The sequence below is a fragment of the Mastomys coucha genome, unplaced genomic scaffold, assembly GCF_008632895.1.
Source record: "Mastomys coucha isolate ucsf_1 unplaced genomic scaffold, UCSF_Mcou_1 pScaffold14, whole genome shotgun sequence".
NCBI classification, from domain to species: domain Eukaryota; kingdom Metazoa; phylum Chordata; class Mammalia; order Rodentia; family Muridae; genus Mastomys; species Mastomys coucha.
Genome location: NW_022196896.1, coordinates 30,718,175 through 30,744,104, shown reverse-complemented (window position 1 = coordinate 30,744,104; position 25,930 = coordinate 30,718,175). Strand labels below are relative to the sequence as shown.

Here is a 25,930-nt window from a genome sequence, read left to right as displayed (position 1 = left end):
TGTCCTCTCTGAGAATGTCTCATTCAACCCCGATCCTGTAAATACTCTCCTTTTTTGTCTCATAGGACATTTCTGTTTTCCGATTGACTGTGTATGAAATTGACTTCTCTGAGTTAATTTGGATGTGGGTGTGAGGTGCCGGAGGTCTTTCATGTTTCGACCCATGGAATTCAGGTGCTCCAGCACCGTTTGTGGAGTAGTCTGCCCCTCCCATGAATTCTCTTGCCACTTTTGCCACAGATGAGGTGGCTGTACCAGTGTGGGGCTGCTTCTTTGTTCTTTCCTCTGTTCCTGCGATCTGCATGTCTGTCCTTCCTTTGCAGTGCACACTGTCCCTGGGTGTCTCTGACTGTGCAGAAGATAGAGTGACACCAACCTTATCTCCTTTCCAGAATCCTTTAGGCTCTTTGGCTTTTTCTCTTTGCCATATAAGTTTTAGATGATATTTTGTACATTTTCAAATAAGTGATGGGAAGCTTTGCTGGCTCCTCATGTCTCCTCATTCATTCAGCTTACTTTTATTATATTTTAATTATTTTTAAATAGCATACAATAGTAGCATATTAATATTTTTAATAGCTTCATTAGGATATGTTCATACATCATTGCCCTTTGCATTTACCTCCCATTATCTGCCCTTCTCACCCTCTGCTGATTCCTTTCCTGCCTGTAATACTGCCCTTCCTACTATAAGTATAGGTAAATAGGTAGGAAGGCAGACAGACAGACAGACAGACAGACAGATGTGATTATAAAGATATATTCTTGGGTACTTGTCTCATTCAGTAAAGTGCTGGCCAAGCAAGCATGGGAACTAAGGTTTTCTGAATGACTAACTTAAACTCTAGTATGTCCGCACATTTTCTTTATCCATTCATCTAATAGGTGATGGGAATCTAGACTGTTTCCATATCCTTAGCCTACTTTTCTTAAAATAGCTTATTCCTTGTTATCTAATTGTCTGGCAAGATTGTATGCATTGAAAACTTTGAGGAATCTGCAAAACTTCATTTACGAGTCTGCAACTTACAAGTAGTTTCAACAGGAATGAAAAGATGGACATTAAAAATACAATTGCATTTATAATACTTTAAAAAATAAGCCCCCTAAATACCAATGTAATGAAAAGTGTAGGACATGCTGAGAAGAAGAAAACCCTGAGAAAGGGGAAAAGTCATATTAGGGACTGAAATTCACTGTAGCAAACATGCGAATCTCTTCAAACAGGGAACAAATTTAATGTAGGACCTCCCAAACTTCTAGATACATTTATTTGTAAATAATGGATTTCATTTTGGTATGTTTTATCTTATAAAAAAAACCTTAAGTTTACATGGTTTTGCAACCAATGTGTTGACCAGGAAAGTATTTATCCCACAAGGTACTTAGAATTTCGTTCCATTAAAAATAACTTCTCTGCTGTAAAATTTCCCAGAACAATGTCTGTGTGTCAGGTTATATGCTGAGTGCTTCCAGCCACCTCAGAGGACAGTGCTCCTGTTCTCAAGTGACAGCCGGCAAATATAAAACATCAAGAGGAATTCTTAGATCAAGGTCACAGAGAGCAGATAAAAATCAGGATTCAAATGTGGCCAATGAAGGCTACTGTCTTCTATGGTTCACTGTTCCATGACCTTCCATGATCACAAGAGGATATTAGTCCAGATGTGGTCAGTGAGGCCAACATCTGCTGTGGCTAATTGTTCTATGACCTTCAGTGGTCACTAGAGGATATCTGTCCAGACATGGTCACTGAAGGCCAACATCTGCTGCAGTTCATTGTACCATGACCTTCCACACAAGACTAGAGGACACTAGGGCCCAGACCTCATCAGTGAAGGCCAACATCTGCTGCCGTTCATTGTACCATGACCTTCCACACGAGAGTAGAGATGTTGAGGCCATTCTTTCTTTCATATGAGCTACTCTCCCAGAGGAAACTAGTCTATGAAGAATCATTGCAATCTTTGTATTCCTTCATTCCCTACTGTTCCACCTGGCTCTGGCACATTCATAGTCTGGCAAGAGAGCTAAACTAAGGATTTCAAATGGTCCTGCCATAAGGGAATATTGAGCAAATGCTTTTCAGAGGAAAAAAAATCACACACACACACACACACACACACACACACACACACCTCCTTTTATTTTTTAGAATTTTGCTTAAAGAAACCCTTCCCAGAGAGGAATGACTATGGAAATGTCTGGTTTTTCCTTGTGCATGGAGAAACAGACTTTGGAATGACACACCATTTTCTTAGCAGTGAAATAGGTCACTTTGTGCTGTTTATCATATTGTTTGATAAAGCTGGCATGGAAAAATGAGAAGCTAGGTATTCTTTGTCCATGGACTGGAAGTTCACCAACTGAGAAACTTTCTGAAACAGACAGCAACTTTATTATATATTGTTATTTTCATTGTCTCCCTGAAATAAAGTTCATTTGGTGGCTGACTGTGACTTCATACAAGGAGTAATTGACTCTATAGGTGCACAGGGTCCATTTTCTAAAATGTTTTTTCCAGACATACTTGTAAATGCAGGAAGACTCTGCCTCCTTGATTTTTAGACATAACACTCTGAATAATAGAGAATGCCTTAGTAAGTCAAACAGATAAATGTATAAAAGCTACCATCTATCTTCAAAGATTTTACACAAAAGGCAAAAATCTAATACCTTCCTTCTAGTAGTCAAATAAAGAAAATAATTGCACAGAAGAGTTGGATCTCCTAAACTAATAGAGGGAAATTATGCAACCCAAACCATTCCCTGGGGATGAGGATGTGGCAACCTCAGTTCTGAGATGAGGACTTGCTGTCTTAGTACACTAGGTCTGACTGGAGGATTTAATGGCTTGGATTCCGGCCTAAAGTTGTTGGCTAAATGTTTTCTGATGCACTGTGGATAGTATGAGCTCCATAGTAAGCTGACATATTACAGGTAAATGTAACACATCATTTTAACACTGTTAAGTATGAGAACATCAGGCTTTAATGTTGTTAACACCTGTGGTGGACTTCTGGGCTACAGCCATCTGTTTTCTAACCCCAGCAGAGCATCCCTAAGGGATTCATCCCTGAGGGTCTCCTTGGTCAGCCATAAACTCCCATCCAGTAGTTTCAGAATCTTCACTACGAGGAATACCACCTAAAAACATTCTGCTTCTATGGCTGAGTCTGGGCTCATATGGGATGTAAAATGTCATCCCAGTATTTCTAAAACATCTGTGGAAGGAAATCCAGCCCCTAATTGTTTATCTTCATCACCTTCAGCCAGCCCACTGCCTTTATAGCCTTTGCTTTAGTGCCTGTTTCTTCATAGACATAATCACTCACATACATTTTCTTGCCACAGTCTTAGTTCATTACACTACAATTATGTTTTTCATGCTTATCACTTAGTGTATTTTATCTTCAAACTTCTGTCTTGTGTTTTTTTTTTTTTTTTTTTTTTTTTTTTTTCTCACTGAAAATAGTAAATTCAGCCTAGGCAGAGTCCTAGAACATACCTGAAAGGAACTTAACGTTCTTCTCCTAGCCATTACAGGACAGGCCGTAAGCCAGCCTCTTCTACACAACCCTTTCTCTGGGTTAAAAAGTTTTTCTCTTTGCAGAGAAATTCTTTCTAGATCTGGACTGTTTTAATTTAAAAAAAAAAAAACAAACAAACAAAAAAAGAAAACTTTAATTGTTCTGGACACAGCTCTTACCTGATAGCCCTTTCCATACTTCATTAACAACCTTTGGGGATCTTTGCAACCTCCACAGCCAACAGAATAATGAGCTGTGGGGGGTGGAGCTGATGGGGCTCAGTGTTACTCAGTGTGGGGGTGAAGCTGATGGGGCTCAGTGTTACTCAGTGTAAGGGAGAAGCTAATGGGGCTCAATGTTACTCAGTAGCTGATGCTCATTCAACTTTGAGAGTCTGACCCCAAGTAGCTCATTTTTGGCATATTTAAGCACAGCACAATTTGGTGAAAATTTTCCTGGTGTTAATTAATTCAATCTAGTGCAGATGCTAATACTAAAGGTCCAGATGTGACTACATCAAAAGTCTTTGTAAAGTACATGTTACATCCAATCTATAGAATCTCCCATAAAGGTGGATTCTGTATATTGACTGGCTCATGATAAGGATCGGAGGGAGCATCTGGTGTGGTCTCAGCCACACAGGTAGCACAAAGCTCACCAGGCTCTTAACCATGTGCTCCACCAGTGCTCTAGGCAGCAGTGTCCCTTCCTTTTGAAGGGACAGCCCTATGTGTTTAACTTTCCTGGTTCCCCTAGAGCTTATCTGAGTACAAGGGCCTCTGTACCTCCCACAACAGAAGCCAATGTGTGTAGCCCCCGAACATCATCCGCCACTGGGAGTAAAGAGCCTACTTATGATGATTCAGGGACACGTAGTAATCAGGGGTGAATTCCAAGTCAAGCATGGCTTACCCTCATGTACACAGCCATCCTAGCCACTTCCCCTTCTGTGCACAGAGCACACTTATGTGAGAATCCAACCAGGAACTCTGACCTTGACAACTCTTAATTATGCACTCTGCTCACTAAAATGTGTGAGAATGCCACAGGCACAAGTGTTTGCATCTGTCCCTTTCTCGTGAGTGCCTCTAGCTCCTGGCACAGTGCCTGGCATATAGTACCACTTGATCAGGGGTCACACAACTGAATGTCTATGTGCTTTCAGCTCTTTTTGGTTAGGGTTTCCAATTCCCTGTTGGTAAACTCCAAATCTGCAGAAGCAACACTTCCTTTCCCTATTCTGTAGGTAAAATTTTCATTCATCCATTTACTTTTGGCAGGAGATTTCGAGCAGATGGAGAACTAACATTTCCAGTGTCCAGTGGCTTTGCCTCTTCAGTCGTTCACAGCCTGCTCCAAAGCAGCTGCTAACTTGCCTGCATCTAGGAACCTTCCTACAGCTTTCACTCACCTTTAGCCTTCGCACACACTCCTTCCCTGTGCCACCTTGGTGCCCTGAGAGATGGCACAAACCTACACTGCTCGTCTGTGAATTCCTTCAGAGCCATCTCCCTAATGTCACATGACAGTTAGGACGCAGCCTACTCCATCTCTGAAACCTGTGACTCACTGTCCCTCCCTCCAGGTTCAGTTTGTAGTTAATTTTTTAGCAGTTTTTTCATAATATTTATTATTTATTGATTGATTGATTTAATGTATGTGAGTACACTGTCGCTGTCTTCAGACATACCAGCAGAGGGCATCAGATCCCATTACAGATGGTTGTGAGGCACCATGTAGTTGCTGGGAATTGAACTCAGGACTTTTGAAAGAGCAGTCAGTGCTCTTAACCACTGAGCCATCTCTCCAGACCTGCAGTTAATTTTTTATTCCCTCTCTTTCAATGTGGATGTGAGTCTCTTCCACAGCCTGTGTGCTTTTCTTTGTAATGTATATTTCCCATCAGCACATAAATACCACACTTCTGCCATCTTGAAGTAATTCTCTCAGCTCTGCACACCCACCTGTTACAGTCCATACATCTCCAAACTCAAGAAACAAGCCTATTCCACTCTCTTCTTCTGAAGGTTCCTCAATTCCCCATATCTTTATCACATCTCTTCCTGTGGGCATTGACAGCACTTTCTATCATGCCAAATCTCTGCTCTCTTTTTCTATTTAGCATTTATTCATGTCACACCACATACTATATTTGTGTGCCACACATGTAAGCTCCGTGGGTCATTCATATTTTTCCCTATCTGCCATGTAGCAGAGGATCAGTAAACATTTTCTACATCAACAGACCCACTGATGGTGTCTTCTTGCCTTCTGGTCCTTCTGTTTTGTTGCCTGATTTAAGCATGCCTCACTGGGAGGAGAGCTTGTGAGAGGCCGCCTTTCACCTGATGAGTGGGTGCCATGGTCGGTGCAACCTTTGACTGGGAAGAGGCGGCCTTTCTCCTAGTGAGCAGGTGCCCTGGTCGGTCTGGTGAGCGAGCGCCATGGTCGGCCTGGTGAGCAAGTGCCATGGTCAGCCTGGTGAGCGAGTGCCATGGTCGGCCTGGTGAGCGAGTGCCATGGTCGGCCTGGTGAGTGGGTGCCATGGTCGGCCTGGTGAGCAAGCGCCATGGTCGACCTGGTGAGTGGGTGCCATGGTCGGCCTGGTGAGCGGGTGCCATGGTCGGCCTGGTGAGTGGGTGCCATGGTCGGCCTGGTGAGCGGGTGCCATGGTCGGCCTGGTGAGCGGGTGCCATGGTCGGTGCGATCCTTGACTGGGAAGATGAGGCTTTCCAATAATCTGATTTTTATCTGGTCGGGTCATGACTCTATTATTGTTTCCTTTGCTCAGAAGATATTTTAATTTCCTTAGCAAAACACTAGAATGTTTCTTTTTCACGAAGGAGGGGGCCTGTGACATTTTGAGAGTCCCTTGGAGAATCTCACCAAACAAAGAGCTTGTGTTGTCTCTAGCACATACTGGATTCTTGGGACTTATTTTTACATTTTATGAATGGCTCTGGCCACCAAGTTTTCAGGGCACCTCCCTATCTTCTTGTTTCCCTCTCTACTTTACCCTGTGGCATGAGTGCTAGCTGCTGCTTCCCCTTGCTGTCTTGCCAGACTAGGCTGGAAGTGATAAAAGGCTGCTGCCCACATTCTGTCCTCCCTTCCTTGCTTTTTGCTACCAAAGTTTGCCCAGAGAAGCACAGGAGGCAGACTTGAATGTAGCCAGGCCTTGAGTGTGCAGAAAACATTGCAGGGCAACAGTTCAAGCATGCCAACCAATCTTCTGGGCCCCTATTTCCTCATTCAGGTGGCACCAAGGATGCATTCTGAGCAGGGCTGGGCAGTAAGGGGCCTGTGTCCTACCTGGTGTGCTGGCTGGCTGGTGACAGACAGCTGCTGCTTGGCTGATAATGGATTTCTCAGACATGAGGCCATGGTGGATATACTCAGGACAGAGTGAGAGACTCTTGAACATCAACTCTGACCTCTTGCCATGTGCCAATGTGCCAAGTTACTTTTTTTGATGTTAAAATAGGAAAGAAAAAAAAAACCTCTTAATATACAAAGCCAGTCTCTAAACTGCAGGGGGAGGGTAGCTACTTTAGGAACTAAGAATTGGAAGCTTTTAAAGCTGTGAGACAAGAGTTTGGTAGTATCTTGTAAAGAGACGCCGCATCAGAATGGTGTGAACTGGCCTCTGTTTCCTAGTTTTCTAGGTGATGTTTCCAGGCTCAGTAAAGGGGCTTCCCAGAGATGTCTGTAGTTTTTTATTTTAAATTTTTATTAGATTCCTTTTAATTTGAGCTCTAAGAGTCTAGGTAATGAGGATCCTTGGTGAGCTCCTCTTAGTGAGCTCCAGCCCACCCCACCCCACCCTGGACATGGGTTTTCCTCCTTGCTCTGCAGCAGGGTTAGGGAGGGAAGGGTCAAAACTATCTGGACTGCCATGATAGATACCTTGTAGATTTTTATTCTTTGTGTCATGAGGGAGAGACACATTCTCAACCGAACACACCAGGAAATCACAGGAAGGAGAACAGGTTAGAAAGGATTCGCAAAGGTTTGGTTACTTGTCAGTTTAACAAATTCAAAGAGGGTGGGGTATTGGAAAGGAGCAGGAGGAGGAGGGAAGAGCAGGAGGAGGGAGGAGCAGGAGGAGGAGGGAAGAGCAGGAGGAGGGAGGGAGGAAGAGAAGGAGGGAAGGGAAGAGCAGGAGGAGGAGGGAGAAGGAGGAGGAGGGAGGGAAGAGCAGCAGGAGGAGGGAGGGAGGGAAGAGCAGAAGGAGGAGGGAAGAGCAGGAGGAGGGAGGGAAGAGCAGAAGGAGGAGGAGGAAGGGAAGATCAAGAGGAGGAGGGAAGAGCAGAAGGAGGAGGAGGGAGGGAAGAGCAAGAGGAGGAGGGAGAAGGAGGAGGAGGGAGGGAAGAGCAGAAGGAGGAGGGAGAAGGAGGAGGAGGGAAGGAGGGAAGAGCAGAAGGAGGGAGGGAGGAGCACAATGGAGAAGAGGTTAGGCCATAGAAGAAAGAGAGCTTGCAGCCATAGACCTCACTCTGATACCCTACAGGAATCCTCTTCCAATCTCTCAAAGTGCTGCCTGACAGAGCAGTCACCTACCTATTTGCCTGCATTCTAAGGCTCTCAGAGGCAAAGCTGGAAGGGCCTGGGCAAGCTGAAATAAATATGCTAGTCATTCCTTGCCTACCTTGCTGCTGGGGCCCAAAAATATTGTGAATGGAAATTGTAGTAATTGTGCTCACTTGCTCTCCCTCTCCTTCTGTCTCCCCCTCCCCTCCCTCCTCCCTCCCTCCCTCTCTCTCCCTCCCTCTCTCTGCCTCTCTGCCTCTTTTTCTCTCTCTCTCTATCTCTCTCTCTCTCTCTCTCTCTCTCTCTCTCTCTCTCTCTCTCTCTCTCTCTCTCTCTGCACAATTCTGAGCCAAAGACTATTTTATGTTTATGTAAGATATGTTAGGCATTAAAATATGAAAATAATATGCTTTGAAAAACTAGGTATCTGTCATCTTATGTGTCTTATTTTGAATATATATTTATCCCACAGTTGAGGCAAAAATCCTTAGAAATGGAAAAAAAAACTTTTCCTAGACACGGTTTCTCTGTGTAGCCCAGGCTGTCCTGAAACTTGCTCTATAGACCAGGCTGGCCTCAACCTCAAAGATGTGCCTGCTTCTGCTTTCTGGGATTAAAGGTGTGCACCACCACTGCCCAGCTGAAGAAACAAAGTTTTTAACTGTTTTTTTCCAGAGGACTCAAGTCAAGAGGACTGGGTGTTCCAACAGCTGGAAGAATATGGAGAATATTTTTAGTGTTCATTGGCAAGTGAGAGGAAAATAGTCATTATTGTTTCATATGAACTCATGAACCCAATGGTTCAACCATACAGCCTTCACCACATTTGCTCTTTGTCTGTGACTTAACCACAGTGCAGTGCTAATGTTTGCTAAATTGTGCATGGTTTCACAGTACATGTGTGCTAATATACTATGATATTCAACCCAAAGGATGTATCTCAAGCATCATCCAAAATTGATAAATATTCCTGTGTTCCAAGTTTTCTGATACCTTCATTGGACCCTTACAATATAAAAGGGTCCACTTGATATTTATTCCACCCAATATTTACCATTTTAGTTCATCTTGGTGGGCATGTTAATGAGCACCTACAGTATAGTAAGGTGAGAACTTTGGGAGGCATATATGTATTTAAGGATAGTAGTAACAGTGCAACATTGTCAGACAGAATAGAATGTTCCTGCTCCTACGTCCAGGTCAAGCCCCGTCCACTGGGGCACAGAGCACTTCCATTGTGACTTCAGACATTTAAAGTTGGTAACACCTGCCTCCTTATCAAGTGGCTTAACTTACTTTTTTGACTATATGATGATGCAAAAGAGGACACACAATGAATGATCTTTGAACGTGGAGTGTTGATCTCCCAAGGACTAGCAAAGTGACATACAGTCCTTCCCTATGGTTCTGGGTAACAAGAAGCAAGCCCCACTTACAGTGCTTCTCTGGGTCACAGTGGGAAGCAGCTGGCATGCAGTTTCAGAGACTAGCTAAGCGAGAAGGGCTTAGTCAGTGCAGGGCTCAATGCAGAGTGTGGGTTAATGCCTTTCCCCCTTATGGTGTTTTCAGTTCCAGGGTTTATCAGGATGTAATCCCATTGTGCATCACTATTAAGGGAATGGATGGTAAAGCACGGAGGAGCATCAGTGTATGCCTAGGTTGCTGTGTGTGCTTAGGGTGATGCAGTCATTTTTTGTAGGCAATTTTTAAAGAACTTTATACATTAAGTGCCTGATGTGTTCATGAAGGACTGGGTCCCTTCTCCCTAAAGAAAATGCTGCCTTATTTTGCCTCCTTCAAGTTTAAATGTTTCCCAGATTCTTAAAACACAGATTTTAGTATTTATTTCAGAGTAACTTTTTTTTTTTGCCCAAAGGCTGTACAGTAGAAATTAGAAATTTCTTGCAGAAGTATTCTGCTTATCTGTGTTACAGCAGTAATCATTTTTTATGTTATGAGCCTTAGGGTACAAAGCTACTGTACGGTACACAAATACTGTGAAAGGAAAAGGCAAAATGATATGCAAGATGTAGATAAAGAAGATCAATGTTGGAGGGAGAACTGGACAAAACTTGCCAGATCCAAAAAGTCCAGAGCCTTGCTCTGGGCTCTCTGTATGCCACAAAGCAACACTTTTCTTGAAAGAGAACCCATCCACCTCTGCAGATGGCCTTAGGGGCACTGCCATTTCTCTCCAGTTCCTGGGGCAAGCATTCACCACATTGCTGCTGCAGGCAGCTATTCCTGGCCCAGGTAATGGGGCAGGCAGCTCACTCCCGTGCCCACAATAACTAAGGGACTGGTGTATCACAGAGGGCAGAGGCCCTTGACATTTTGTCCTGCACTGACTCAAAAGATGTTAGAGGTGAAGGCAGAGCTAAGGAAAGAGAACAAAACCAATTGACAGTGGCCCCGTTCTGTGTTTGATTAGGATGGCTGTGCTGATGCAGGCTTTGCGTTAGTATTCTTAGGAAGTCTGATAACTTTACATTTTAGTTAAGTATTTTTGTTAATGCATTTCCACAGGACCTTGGGCTCCAGCTACACATAGCATGTAGTTCCATACTCCCAGATAAAGGACAGAGCTCCTGAATAAAGGCTGCCGGCCTCACAACCACGCATTCCCTGCTTGGACCAAGGAAGAACATTGAGCCAGAGATGTGACTTTTGTTTGTTTGTGATTCATTTGCTTGTTCACTTGTAAAGGTAAACATGCTATGGTAACGATGATTCAGTTCATGTGAGAATGACACATGAAGTGTGAGTGCAGGTTCTCTAAGGGTCCTTGGCGAACAACAGAAGCATTAGAACCCAGCAGGCGCTGAGCTCAACCCTGCTCTTTTCCTCCTGCCACATTGGGCTTGATTTCATTTTTAATAATGGCTCTGTTTTTTGCTTTGGCCCAGTTTGCTCCCGTAACTGCTTTGAAATTTGAAAACACATAGTTTCTTTGAACCTCAAATTAAAAAAAAAAAAAAAAAATGAAGGCATCCAGGTGACCTGTTAAGCAGAAACTGCAGGCAATCCAGTTTAACAAAACTACTACTAATAGTTCTAACTCTACCATGTGAGAGTTGATGGAATCATTTTTTAAAGATGATGATGATGATGATGAGCTTGAAAGAGAATGATGGTGATTACCAGTGCCAAGTTGTGAACAGTTAATGCAAAGCCTGCGCTGGCTGAATGGTGTGGGGTCTGTCACAATGAGCTCTTGAGCTATCACTTAACAGAATTGGAGCAGCAGTGAGCAAATCGTACTTAGCAGTGTAGCCTTAAGAAACTCACAAACTGTCCCGTGCTCACATTCCCACAGTGACTCGCCCACACTCGCACAGCAGCAAGTAGCTAGGTCAGACAGACTAGCGTACCTCATGCTGCCCGTGAGAATAAGACCCAAGCACTGCAACCATAGGTGCTTCTCAGAAGCCAGGTGCAAACATCAAGACAAATGGGGGTGTGAGGTGGGGGAGGGGGTTCATGGTGTTCCTGGCCTCGATCCCTTCAGAGGTAAAATGAAAGATGTATTCTTTTTCCCACATTCCCTGAGCTCTCCTTTGTCCCCCTGACTAGTATCTCAAATAGGACACATGACTTCAGATCATTTAGAGTCCTCAGCTCAGTTTCAGGCAGAAAGGTCTTGCCTTCCTATCACAAATAGAGCTCCATCCTCCTGTCTGGGTACAGCTAGCTTCTCCGTCCCCCAGCCTCTGGGGAAAAGGAGACTTGGGCAAAATTGTTCTCCCTCTTCCCTCCTTGAATCTCTCTCCCATTCGTCATTACCTCTGACATTCAGAGCAAGCCCTGTGGAGACTGTGATGTGCACCAAAGAGAATGTGTGTCTAACAGAAGGAGACATGGGCTCTCTGGGCTCACGCTGCTGCGATCTGCTGTACCTGTGCACGCCACATTTCAGAGGGTTCTGGCTTGCTGAATGGAAGCAGCTGGGTCTCTGCACTGACTAGCGGGTGCTCATTGATTTCTTGCTTCCTCCTCACTTGGGGCTTCAGGCAGTCTCCCTGCAGGCTTCTGGTAGACCAGTTGTATCTCTCCCCTAGTGCACAGCAACCTTTCCCCTGGTGCTTGTGGAAAGGCAGCTGCTTCCTCTTGCTGTATATTGGTTTTGGAGTCTAGCAATCTGACCGCCCACATTCTAGTTGCAAGTTAACTCTCAGGCTTCGGAGCCCCTAAGGACCTGTGTCAGGCTCCCTGTGTGGCCCTACTGTTGCACACCCTAGCTCTGAGCAGAGCTCTCCTCTTGCTGCTCTCCTGAGGCATTCTCCCCAGCCCCTCATCCAATCCAGGAATCTTGCTTTCTTTGCTTGCCTGATGTTGTGGGAAAGCATTATGGGTAGCAAACTCCCTCCAGAATACCTCAGTTCAGAACACCGCACAGAGGCAGCAGGAATAAGCTAGTACAGTTGACAACCCATTATTTCAGCCATTTGGGACCAGAAGCCTGTAAGATTCCTGCTGTTTGTTGGGGACAGGGTGAGGGGATATTTGCTGTGTGTAATGAGCTATCTTGGGGATCACATCTACTCAAAACAGGAGATTCACTTATGTTTTGTGTATACTTTATACCCACAGCCTGAAGGGAATTTTGTGCAGTACTTTGAGTGCCCCTGCTTGTTAACCATACCTAATCACATTTCAGGTGTGGGCTTTCCTGTATGTAGTATCATGTCACCACTTAAGAAAAGTAAGATATTGGGACATTTCAGGTTTTTACACTAGGGATGCTAATTTTCTCACACTAACCAGAACCATTGGGTAGGTTTTATCGTACATCTTTGTGGCCATCAACTTACGATGCATGAACCATCAGAGTACATATTCCATTCCTTGACCCATATTTACTAAAATATTGACAGGTGAGCATTGCCCTCCCTGGCATCTACATACTAGCCCCAATAATTGCTTCCTATATTCTGGTTATAAAAAATGCATATGTCAAAAACAGCCAGATATGAAGAATTACATAAAACTAAAGCATGAGAAAATGGCTTGCCTATGTTATGAAAAATTAAAATATGTAACTAAAACAAAAAAAAATAGAAATCTAAGGCCAGAGAGTTTGGAAGGGACAGGGTATAGTGTGTTTGTAGACATCCATGTGCTATATGTACATGTGTCTGCAAGTTCTTATGTGCGTGTTTGTGGAGGCCAATCATTGACTTCTCTGGGCTAGCTGATCAAGAAGCTCTAGAGACCCTCTTTCCTCACTCCAGTGCTGAGGTTATAGATAGCTCCAGAGTCCTGGCTGGTTTGTTTTTACCAATCTTCGATAGCCTGAACAACCTCATGTCCTTATGCTTACTAACTGAGGTATCTCCCCAGAGAATTACTTTGGTTGAAAGATTGACTATAATCAACTAAAAATAATACTCATCATCATTGCGATGGTTTGTATATGCTTGCCCCAGGGACAGGCACTATTAGGAGGTGTGGCCTTGTTGGAGTAAGTGTGTCACTGTGGCTGTGGGCTTTAGGACACTCTTCCTAGCTGCCTGAAATCCAGTGTTCTGCTACCAACCTTCAGATGAAGATATAGGACTCTCAGCTCCTCCCACACCATGCCTACCTGGATGCCTCCATGTTCCTGCCTTTATAATAATGGACTGAACCTCTGAACCTGTAAGCCAGCCCCAATTAAATGTTGTTCTTATAAGAATTGTCTATTCCCAGCAGTAAAACCCTAACTAAGACAATCATCATCGTAAAAAAAAAAAAAAAAAAAAAAAAAAAAACGACTGTCATCAAAGGTTTCAATGTTATTAGGAAGAGTTTGGGATTTCAGAGAATTTATGAAGGGATAATGGTGTTAAAAGAAGGTGAGTTTACTTATAGCCTGAAGCTGATTGCTAATAGCAACACTGAGAGAGAAAGAGGGTGGGGGAATTGAAATTCAGCTGCCAAACTATAGATGGCAGGAGATGTTACTGTAGAGAGGAGGGAGAAAACAGATCATCTCTGATGGAAAGGGTGCTGGTCCTGAAGAAGTTCAAGTTTTGACTTGATTTTTCCTCCTGGTTGGAAATGTTTCCCTTCTGTCCAGGTTACAGTGAGCACATTCCCTCTCTTCTGATGCATCCATACCTTTCATCCTGTTACAGTGAGCACATTCGGTCTTTTCTGATGCACAAGTATCGTTCAGTCCCATTTTTGCTTTTCCTTCTAATCTTCAGGTTCACATTTGTTTCTCTTTTCTTTCTTTTCTTTTTTCTTTTCTCTTCTCTTTCTTGCTCCCATCCCCAGGGATCCCAGGCATGCATCCAGGGCCAGCCAACCTTGTACTAGCTATGGAGCTAGTGGTAAGTTTGATTGCCTTCCTCCACCTCCCAAGTGCTGGAATTACAAGCATGTGTCACCACACCTATCTTATATTTGCATTCCTTAAAAGTTATTGCAGTGGTATAAAAGTACATTTGTACTAGGAAAGGAAAGAAAAGGGCAAATGTGAAAACATGGCTAATCTTATTCCTTGAAATAAATAAGTGCTTTTCACCAGGAATGACACTGTCTCTTTTAAATCCCCTCACCCAGGAAGCTTGATTTCTTACTACACTTTCGATGTGTTGTCCGTGATGACCTCATTACTGCTAACTGTGAAATATATACAGGAACAAGTTGTTTGTAAGCCTGTTGGAAGAGGAAAGCAAATGCGCGAACAAACATAACTGGTTTTAAGGCTGCCATGATAGTGTCTGGCAAGGCTGGTGGACAGAGGGAGAGGGTTCAAGTGTATACAGTGTGTGTGTGTTTCTCAGTCGTCACCTTTGAACATTGCCATCTTCTCATCCTAAATCTAACTGTAACAAGGTGTCTGTGTACTCCTATAAATCCTATGAGAAACTCAGATTACAAACCCAAAAACCTCCCCCAAATCTTCCTAATTTCTCTTCCCTCCCCTCCCCTTCCCTCGCCTTCCCTCCCTTCCTTTTCTGTCCCCTCCTCTCTCTCTAGGTTTCCATAAGGGAGCTGCTTTGGGAAACCCCTCACAACCCAAAATCTATGGAGGCTCAAGACCCTTGTCTCAGATGGAAGAATTATTTGCTTAAAATGTATACTAATCCTCCTTCTGGGCATATCTAGCTTCTTGAAGTGTGGCACAACATTATTGCCTACAAAGCTCAATCACTACACAAGAGCTGCACAGTCAACTTACACAAGTATTGCTAACAATTCAGTATGTTTTAAGTAAATTTATGACTTTGTATTGAGCTCCATGAATAATGACCCTGAGGTACATGCAGCCTGCTACCACAGGTTATGCATACTTAAGTCAATGCTAGATTATCCATAATACCTCTGGTGCCTTTGGAATCTCACATGTCCCACACAGAAATGGGTTTTTTGACATGTTCTTCAGCTAGTAGTGCTATTTGGGGAAATTGTAGGACCTTTAAGAGGTAGGGCCAACTAACTGAAGTGGATGACTATGGATAGAACGTTGAAGGCCGTACCCATCCCCTGGTGCTAGCATCTTTTCTACTTCTTGGTCTCTTGCCATGGGAATAGCCTCTATAACATGCCTCTGCCATCACTGATTAGGTAGGCTGCTCTACCATGCTTATAGTGGAGGCACTATAATGGACAAAACCCCTCAGGAACTGAGAGCCAAGATAACCCTTTTCTTCTTTCTAAATTGTTTCTGTCAAGTATTTTGCCACAGTAACAGAAAAGTAATACAGACTAGTAGAGGTAAATGCTGTGTAAATAGTTACACTGTATTTTTTTTTTTTTTTTTGGTTTTTCGAGACAGGGTTTTTTTTGGTTTTTCGAGACAGGGTTTCTCTGTGTAGCCCTGGCTGTCCTGGAACTCACTCTGTAGACCAGGCTGGCCTCGAACTCAGAAATCTGCCTGCCTCTGTCTCCCAAGTGCTGGGATTAAAGGCGTGCACCACCACCGCCTGGCTTACACTGTATTCTTTGGAAGATGGTAACAGATCGGAACAATTTTGTAGTCAGCCTTGGTAGAACCAACTGCATGGGACAGGAAATACATTAAGCAAAAGAGACCTGTAACAGGAACAGGAACCACATGAAGCGAGCAATTCACCTGCTTCATCAGAGGGCTGAGCATGGAAAAATTCCAGTTTTAGTTTAGAGAATGTGTTGAAAGTTGAGGTGGATATTAGATATCTGAATTTTAAATTTCATTTTCCAGCTCTGTTTCTTCTACAGTTGCATGTGATAAGTGAATGGACAAAAAAGAAAGGAATGAACATGGTTGCTCCTAGGTGTGACAGAGGAGAAAAGTTTATTACACATATGTGGGGGAGCATAGCCAGAGGCAGAGACAATCTGGGAGAGTCCAGAGTGGATGTGACCCTGAGCCATGTGGAAAGAGGGGGAGGTGAAGAAAACGGGGAAAGAGGGATAGCAGATGCAGCAGCCAGGAGAGCAAAGGTAGGAGAGGGGTGAGAGGCCAAAACATCCGGATTATGTAGAGAAGAGCCTCAGGAGGAAGAGCAGCCCAGTCCCTCTGCTGCAAAGTATGCCAGCCAGAACCTGTATGTAACAGGTTGGGACTGAGGGATACAGGGAGAACCTGGAGGCCAACTCCAATTTGATATGTTAAGTAGGCACCTCACCCATCTGTCCTGAGTTTGAAACCTAACAACTTCTTAACCTGTCCCCATACTGGCCAGGGAATTTTCTTAAAAAGGTAAAACCGTGATCATGTTACTATAGCTTCACTTCTCTTCCTGTCCACTCATTACTGTCTATAAAGCTTAATGTCCTTCTGTCCCTCCTCCTAGCAGTCTTGTCCCTTTGTCCCCTGTCACACTCACTAGCCATAGTGTCTTTCAAGTTTGTTGAATGTGCTGTGAGTTCACTTGTTGCTAGGCTGACAACATTCCCACCACATTATTTAACCACTCTGCAGCAGATGGGCCTGAATCATCCTGCGTTGTCTGTGGCTTTTCTGCTTGACAACTTACTCAGAACTGCTCAGTCATTAGATAAAAGTCATTTGGTTGAACACAGTGCATACTTTAGTGAGTGTTCACACTTTGAGCGCATTCCTTGCATTGGAAAAGGATTCAGAAGGGCGCATGAAAATGATATGGCTATGTTTGTAAATGATGATCTAGGATGTAGATATTGGGAGTGCTCCTAGTCATGTTGCAATTTTATACTTAAAAGTCATAAGTTAAGAAAAAAGAAAGAAAGAAAAAAAGAAAGAAAGAGAGAGAGAGAGAGAGAGAGAGAGAGAGAGAGAGAAAGGAAGAAAAAGAGAGTTGGGGGAAAAGAAACTTTGCCAGAGCCAACATGCAAAATAAAAGCAGAGACACTAGAGCAGAGGCCGTGTGGCAGAGCACAGTAACACATGCACTGGATCATGTGTGACCAGAGGTGGAGAGCCCCATAGAATCAGATCTGCAATCCTACCTAGTTCAGAGGCCCTGCAACTGCTTTTGCCATGTACTCCCTTGAATGAGCAAGGCATTTCCAGTTCACCAGACCAACGTTTGCTTCTATACATAAGCAAATCAAGACTGAGCTGTCAGGCAGACTGAGTGGAATTAGCCAGGCATGCTCTTTGAAGCATTGCTCCCCCACTTATGCCGCAGTACCCGGGAGAGTGACCCACTTTCACACTTGGAAACCTCTGTGGGTGTGTTCAGTTCCCACAGGCTGTGCTCTGACTCCAGTGGCTTTCTTTCCTACTTACAATTTAGAGGGTGTTTCTCTTTTATTTACCAGAAGCTCGGAGTACAGGAGAAGAAACGACTCAGTCGAGCAAACTTGGCTTACAGTGTTTCATGGGACAGAATGTTATCCAGACTTCTGGATTTACTCCTAAGCAACAGAGAGACATGTTCCTGGGCAGCCCTGAACTGGGGCTTCTTGTTCAAGCCTGGCACTGTCACCACAGCAGCCTGCTGCCCAGGGACAGAGGCATGCCTCGCCTGGCTTACAGGAGCACTGACTTTAATATGTTTTCAATGAACCATGTGCATAGAGGATATTTTCTGGCCCTAACCCCTCAAGTTTCTAAATGTTCCCTGATACAGCACATCATTTTGAGGGTCAGACAGTGCTTAATAATAATCTCTACCTAAATAACCCCATGAGTGTCTAGAAAAGTAGAAATTAGAAGGATGCCAAACACTTGCTTATAAAAATCTGAGGTAGCTTTAACCATTCGTGTGCTGTTGGAATGTGAGTTCTGTAGTTTCCACACGGAACCAGCCTTGGGCGTCCTCTCCTCCCTCCTTGCTACTCTACTACATAGCATCTCTTATGATCTAACAAGAAATGGAGAATTTGGGCCTTTATGGAAATCTCCTGAATCCAACTTGGCATTCTCATGTGTTATTCTTGAGACCAGTACAGGGCCAGTCACCAGGAAACCTCCACCCAGAGCAGAGCTCCATCAAACATCATGACCCCTCCACCCACAATAGCTTTGGAGATCACATCTGGCCTGATATACCCAGCTATTATGCTGTGTAACTCAACCCTGTTTCTTTATCCTGGTCTTTTTACCCTTCAGATAGCTCAAACTTATTCCCTGGGGTAGAATGGAGGCAGCATGATCTAAGGGGACGTCTCTCCCTTTGTCAGGTTGTCGACCAGGTTCTGCCTCCTCGGCCATGCGCCAGGAGTCTGAGAGCATACCCAGTCGGGGTGTAGCCAGTGATAAAGGATGTGCTTCTGCATGAACAAGCCTGGGATTCTGTCCCCACCACCAAAGGGGAAAAAAAAAAAAACAAAGCAAGACTTTATAGTTACTTTTATTTATGGAACATTATGAGACTGAGATCAAATTTTCCTTTCCCTAAAAAAAGCATAGTTCCCCAGTCCCAGGCTAGCAGTTGGCCTCACTGCTGCGATTAATCCCAGCCGCACTAGAGACCCTGTGCCAGATGTCAGGGTCTTGTGCTCCACAGCATTCCCTGGAGGACTCCATGGTTACTTTGTCCGTGACATTAAGATAACAGCTCCGAGGCATGTCCTGGATCATCTACAATTGACTGGTCTACACAGTACAGTTCAGAGTATCTCTCCAGGCTTGTACAACTGTGCCCCTGACAACAGTTCCCCATGTGAAATAGTGGAGCAGATGCCATGGATTAAGTGAGAGAAACCTACACCACCACACTACACCCAGCTATTGGACATAGCAGACATCAAGTATGACTATTATTATCCTTGAGTACCAGAAGTATCTGTAGCGTTTCCCTTTCGTTGGTATCTTCCCACAATGCCTTTGGATTGTTTGGGTATTCTCATGAATATTTAAAAATTATTACAGCGATGAAAACAGCCCAGAAGAAAGGGGAGACCTGGAAATGGAGAGAAGAAATAGGGAGTAGTTATAAGGTATCACTGTTTTTAACACAATTTTTCCATGTTGGCTTTACAAGTGTCTCACGGTTTCTAGGAAGCCTAAGGAGCCTTCCCAAGGGTGCCAGTCTCAGGACTGACGAAAGTCATAGGAAAGAAGAGCAGAGATTCTTCTAGAAAAGTCTCCTACAAGATGCATTTGTATTTCCCAGTCTTGTGAATTCAGAGTACGGATGGCTTTTAGAGTTTCAGAAGCGACCAGAGCCTGCCTTCACAGATAGTTGGGCATGCAGGCAAGCTGGGCCGTGGTGATAACATGTTGTGCCTCTGATCGTAATAGAGTGAAAGTGGAAGAGAATAGAGCAGAGAGAAGCATAGGCCAGTGAGGATGTCATACCAATGATGTTGCCTGATCACCACCACTTCCCTTATTCGGAGGAAAATTCCCTCAAGAGCAGTCCACACAGAAGGCATAGGAAGTTAAGTCAGTCACCAATATTCTGCTATCCCTTTTTGAAATTTAAGATGAGTCCCTGTCTTGGGTCCTTAAGCCCCAAGGTTTCTGAGCAGGAATAGATTATAGGAATTTTATCTACCTAAATCATGCCCGTGCAAGGGCGCTCAGCTGCTGCCTTCTGCTCCGTCTTTGGGTGCCTTGGAGGGCTATTCTCCTTAGGCATAGATCTAAGACCCATTCTTCACTCTTACCTAACCTTCTGGCATTTTCTCTGACATAGAGGCATTTTGACAGTTTTGTAGCTAACCAGCAGTAAGGTACTATATAGAAAATGCTTTCTTGTTCCTCGCACAACAAAAACAAAAATGAACAACAAAAAAAAAACAAAACAGGAAAATAGCTGATTATAGGTTTACATTAGGTTAGAGCCTTTGAATTAAAAATTCAAAGACCCAAGGTGAGCCATCTGGTTTTTTGATGTACAGAAAACCCATTAAAATGTATGATCTCACTAAGGGAAAAATAGGCTGTGGGTTCTATACCCCTGCTTCTAGAGAGACCTGGGGAGGGGGGGGGGTGCTCTGGGTTCCATGGCTAAGGGGTAAAAGTTAGAAAAAAAGAGGTCACAGAGGGAAATATTTCTAAGGCCACAGTGAGACCTTCCTTAGGTGGTCTGACTGTGCATCTCGCTTTTCCATACCATATGTGTGATCACCAGGGATGCCTCCCCGCCCAGGCTTGCTGGTTGCTAGGCTGTCCACTCAGTAGAGCAGCAGGTGCTGCTTTCAGCAAGACAGACCCTGTCGCCTGCCCAGTGAGGTGGACCCTAAATAGCTGATTAACCAACATAGGGAGTCAAGGTAGGGCTTCTTCCAGCAGTTTCCTTCTAATTACATTCAAAGAAAGAATCTCATTTAATTTTCATGGGAGGAAACGGGGTGTTGTATTCTGTTTGACTTTTTTTTTCACCAAATTGAGGCATCAAAATAGAATCGCACAATTAAAGGAAATCATTATGTATTCATTGCCTTGGGGTTTCTCAAATATTGCATAGGAACACATTTTTATTAAAACAAATCCCTTTGCAGATTACCAAAATTGGCCCCAATAAAGCAGAATGGATTGTATTTAGAGGTGAAGCATTTGAGAAGATTATCAGGAGAGACGCCAGTGATTTCCTCCCTGTCTTCAGTATCTCACACGACAGGAAAACCTGACAGTAATATCACCTTAGATGGTTTTCACATTTGTAACTCAACATGTTAGCTAGCTGTATGGCTCTCTCCATATTCCTTGGTATAAGGGAGTGCTGCTGAGGTCATTTCCTGGCTTCTTTGGAATGCTAATGGTTGATAAGTAGGCTCTCCTACTAGCAAAAGGAAACAAGATGTTTCACACTTGTCAAGTATGAGAAATTATATAGCATTTTATAATTAACTTATCCACTCATATGGTTCCACTCCAAGTATTTCTATAATAGTTATTTTTAACTAAGTGTAAATTTTAATGAGAAAAACTTTATATGCATTATTGGTTTCTAGAACAGTGCTTTGAAATAATACTCCTTGCTGAAAGTCAGAAAACTGAAACCGGTTGTATTTCTTATAAGCTTTTTTGTTTTGGTTTGTTTCTTGTTATCCCCATTTCTCACCACCTTTCCAGTTTTTAAATTCTTAAAAAATTGATTGTTATTAAAGAAATGATTGTTTAAGGTTTTACTGACAGATTGGTCATAAGTGGTTACAAGTTTTACTTCCCTGCAAAGGGGACACAGCAGCACACGTCGCCCACATTGCCGGGAAAACAGATGGAGGTCTTAGGAAGCCCCTAGCGTTTAATGAGCTACAGAACGGAACAGGGCTTGGCTGAACCCTCAGTTCTCTATTCACGAGTATTTCCTGGGTCTCACTCTAAGTGATGCCAGCCAGGCATGTTTAGGAGGCGGTTCTCACCAATGGGGAAGCAGCTGAAAGAGTTCCGTGAGAAGCCTCGGCTGCTTTCTTTATGGCAAACGCCCACATCTGGCTGCTGCGGAGGCAGCGCAGGCTCCAGGAGAGGTCCCAGTGGCCCTCGGTGCCGGGTTAACCGGGTATTGCCAATTGCAAGCCTCGCTGACCTTGGGGGTTCTCTTGGCGGGCTGGGGTGCCAGGGAGGTGGGAGCACTGCGGGGTTCCTCTGTAGCTTGCAGCCGTGATGTCACTCGCCCCTCCTAACCCGCGGTTGGTTGTTTTGTGTTTCAGCTCTGCCTGCAGTTGAGCACAAAGACCTGAAGGAGACTCCCACAGCCTTTAGGGAGAAGAAAGGAGGCAGCCAAGCCTATTAAAAGGAACTTGTGGCTGTGGCCTTTTTGTGTAGGAGCGGCCTGGAAGGGGAGAAAAGTGCACCGAAGCCACAGCGGCGGTTAATGAGCTGTGAGATGAGGCGCAGCCGCGGCTGACACTGCTTCCAGGATCCTTCATCTGCCCTTTGTGCTTCGTGTACATGTGTCTGTTCAGGCCGGCCAGAGGCACCCAGAAGAGCATCCACCACGGCTGCCGGGGAAAGACCGCCCACCATGCCCACGGAGACTCTACAGACAGGTAGCATGGTGAAGCCTGTCAGCCCCGCGGGCACCTTCACGTCGGCGGTGCCCCTGCGCATCCTGAACAAAGGACCCGACTACTTCCGCAGGCAGGCTGAGCCCAACCCCAAGAGACTCAGTGCGGTAGAGCGGCTGGAGGCTGACAAGGCCAAGTACGTCAAGAGCCAGGAAGTGATCAATGCCAAGCAGGAGCCAGTGAAGCCGGCCGTGTTGGCCAAGCCCCCTGTGTGCCCAGGAACCAAGCGCGCACTGGGCAGCCCCACTCTCAAGGTGTTCGGCAACCATGCCAAGACGGAGAGCGGTGTGCAACGCGAGACCCTCAAGCTTGAGATCCTCAAGAACATCATCAACAGCTCAGAGGGCTCCAGTTCTGGTTCTGGCCACAAGCATAGCTCCCGAAACTGGACGCCTCACAGGGACACCACTGACCTGCACCGGCATTCCTTCGCAGAGTCGCTGAAGGTGTACCCTACACCTGGCCGTGGCAGCCCGCAGGAGAGCAGCTCCCACGTGAGCAGGAGGCTGCTGGAGCAGTCTGCGGAGTCCTTCCTGCACGTCTCACACAGCTCCTCAGACATCCGCAAAGTGACCAGTGTGAAGCCCCTTAAAGCCATCCCCTGCAGCAGTTCTGCCCCTCCCCTGCCTCCCAAGCCCAAGGTGGCTGCCATAAAGTCCCCCGAGGCTGACCAGGTAGAGCCAGCCTGTGGAGTCAGCCGAAGACCTTCCCTTCAGCGGTCCAAGTCAGACTTGAGTGACAGGTATTTCCGAGTAGATGCAGATGTGGAGAGGTTCTTCAACTACTGCGGACTTGACCCGGAAGAGCTGGAAAACCTTGGCATGGAGAACTTTGCAAGGGCTAATTCTGACATCATCTCTCTCAACTTCCGCAGCGCAAGCATGATCAGCTCAGACTGTGAACAGTCTCAGGACAGTAACAGTGACCTTAGAAATGATGACAGTGCCAATGACCGGGTGCCATATGGCATTTCTGCCATCGAAAGAAATGCTAGAATCATCAAGTGGCTATATAGCATCAAACAAGCTAGAGAGTCACAGAAGGTGTCCCACGTGTAAGAGGCACAGTGGTGAAAAAGAGGGAGGGGTGGGTCTGTCTGTGCATACACAGTTGTGAAGGTTGTGAGGTCTCCTTGAAGTGTTGTGAGCTTCTCCACTCTTTTTGTTGCTTGTTGTGCAATGTTCTCAAGTTGCATGCCTGTCAACATGGCACCTGGCCTGGCTTCCTTGTCACACCTCTGCAGAGCCTTGCTGAACACTCATCTGCCAAAAGTTTCCCGCCAGAATCTGATTAGGGCTTTGCTCTTAAGCAAAACTGTTTACAGCAAAAAAAAAAAAAAAAAAAAAAAAAAAAAAAAAAAGAAAAAGAAAGAAAGAAAAAATTGGTTTTGATTTCTTCAATATTTATGTGGTTTTGTGTTTTTATACCCTACGCTATTGTGTCTTAATTAAAAATTTTATCAACTGGCTTTTAAGTTGAGAGCAGAATCTTTTTGAAACAAAAAGCCACTTTGCCTACATGGGAGACCATAACACTGGGAAAATATGTGGGACTTGCCACCTGACACAGAATGACTGACAGAGAGCCAGGCTGGAGTTTATTTACGTGAAATCAAGTGCTAGGCCTTGCTCTTGTGCTTCGAGCTTGGCATTCTCTTGCCACTTTGTGGAGTCTTGTGGGGCAACAGTGTAGTCCTCGATCCAAGTCAGTGTATATGTTGGTATTTTTGTAGTTCTGACCCCAGGAAAGACAATCAGATAAAACCGGGATAAGCAAATGTAGAAGTTTCAATGTTGACTGGGAGGAGGGGGGAAAGACTGTTGATGCTGTTAAAAGTGGGATAATTCAGACATCTCTAGTATTAACCTGACAGGAAGTGCCACTCTACAGCTGAATAAAGCTGGTAGGAATGCTATTTTTAAAACATTATTTTGTTTTGTGCTCTTGGCCAGGAACTACTAACTCCTATCCTTTCTCTCCCTTGCTCCCATGGTTGTTGTTCTGTTTGGGGCAGATGGGTTGGGCTTCTGCAGGTTTGCACACTCTGAAGACGTCAAGGGAAGGGAGGATACCATTCCTGTCAGTATAGTCTCCATTCCATAGTGTCCAAGTGGTGGCAGTTTCACATCTCAGCAGTGTGATACTGTCCCTTTGCATAGTCTCCTCTCTCAGGCTGTGGGTAATGTTACAGCTCTAGAAAACTGTGGAAACACTGTGGCTTTACACCTTGTTGTTTCTTATTGCCACTTCCCACAGTAACCTGCCCTCCCTCGGGTGATTCCAGGAGCTTGTGAGCCAGCTGCCAGTGTTGGCAGTGGAAGCAGAGGACCCCGGTGGTGGTCTGCTGCACAGCTTCAGAGCCCACAGGTTCACATCAGAACCACCTTGGTCCTCATCAGCTACTAGGAGCCTTTAAACAGGATGAATGCTGTAAGACTATGTACATACTTTAGTTGCTCTGGAATCTGAGAAGAAAGTTATGCTAATAAATAGCTCTGGCGTAGGCTTTACCTGTGCTGATTTCTTTGTCCTTTATTTTCTTCATGAGAAGTTAACTGTGAAGCCGGGCGGTGATGGCATACTCCTTTAATCCCAGCACTTGGGAGGCAGAGGCAGGCAGATTTCTGAGTTCAAGACCAGCCTGGTCTACAGACTGAGTTCCAGGACAATCAGGGCCATACAGAGAAACCCTATCTCAGAAAAAAGAAAGAAAGAAAGAAAGAAAGAAAGAAAGAAAGAAAGAAAGAAAGAAAGAAAGAAAGAAAGAAAGGAAAGAGAGAAAGAAAAAAGGAACTTAACTGTGGACTATGAGTCAGAAGCACATTTTTAATAGGCATCAGGAAACATTGTTCTGTTACATTGATTTCACCCCATCTCAACAATTATGAGCAGCACTATTCTTAATTGTAGTTACTTCTGTATATGTTTGCTAAAATAGTTACTGCAAGGTCCTTAAAATATGCCGCCTCTTCACTTAGTTAACATTTATTTTATTTTTGCCTTTCCTTAAACATCAGGATTTTTTCAAAATTTTCAGAAGACTCTACAGTTGAAATATTGGAATTCTTACTGGGGGGGAGCATAACTTTGAAATGGCTAGTCCTGTTTTCATTTGTTCAGGCTCAATGTCAGTATCACTCTGTGTGGTCATGTCTTTTCCCACTTATTCATCTTTCAAGGTGGCAGACCCTGGACCACCATGGTCAATAACCATGCCTCAAAAAGCCTTAGACTTTCACAGCTGCTTTGTAAGAGAAGTGCTGTTCCTTGGGAACTGTGTCCTGTCTCATTGCTTGAACACTGAGGATTCAATGAGTATTGAATCAAGAAATTTGAAAAAGAAATTTCTTCTAAGGTTATACTTAATATGTAAATATAAGGAAGCATTATAAAAATGAGATTTCGAAAGCAGTAATGGTTGTCAACCTATTTTACTGATAAATATTTTATCTCCTGAAAGGCAAATTTGGTTCTTTGACTCTTCCTGCTGGTTTTCAATTCATTCTGCTTCCCTC

The 25,930-nt window shown here is 44.4% G+C and overlaps 1 protein-coding gene across 10 annotated transcripts in view; it reads left to right on the top strand.

Annotated features, from left to right (window-relative positions):
* Fam110b (family with sequence similarity 110 member B) overlaps nucleotides 1-24,935 on the top strand; it is a 145,058-nt gene extending 120,123 nt beyond the window's left edge. For 8 of the 10 annotated variants that reach the window (XM_031366686.1, XM_031366687.1, XM_031366692.1 and 5 more), the window contains one exon: nucleotides 22,059-24,935. In XM_031366686.1, the coding sequence (XP_031222546.1) occupies nucleotides 22,373-23,473 (1,101 nt within the window). In that variant the 5' untranslated portion in view covers nucleotides 22,059-22,372 and the 3' untranslated portion in view covers nucleotides 23,474-24,935. Of the gene's footprint in view, nucleotides 1-14,353; nucleotides 14,375-21,783; nucleotides 21,908-22,058 lie in introns of those variants that run through there. The other 2 variants (XM_031366694.1, XM_031366696.1) reach the window with 2 other exon arrangements.
* Nucleotides 24,936-25,930: the final 995 nt, after the last annotated feature.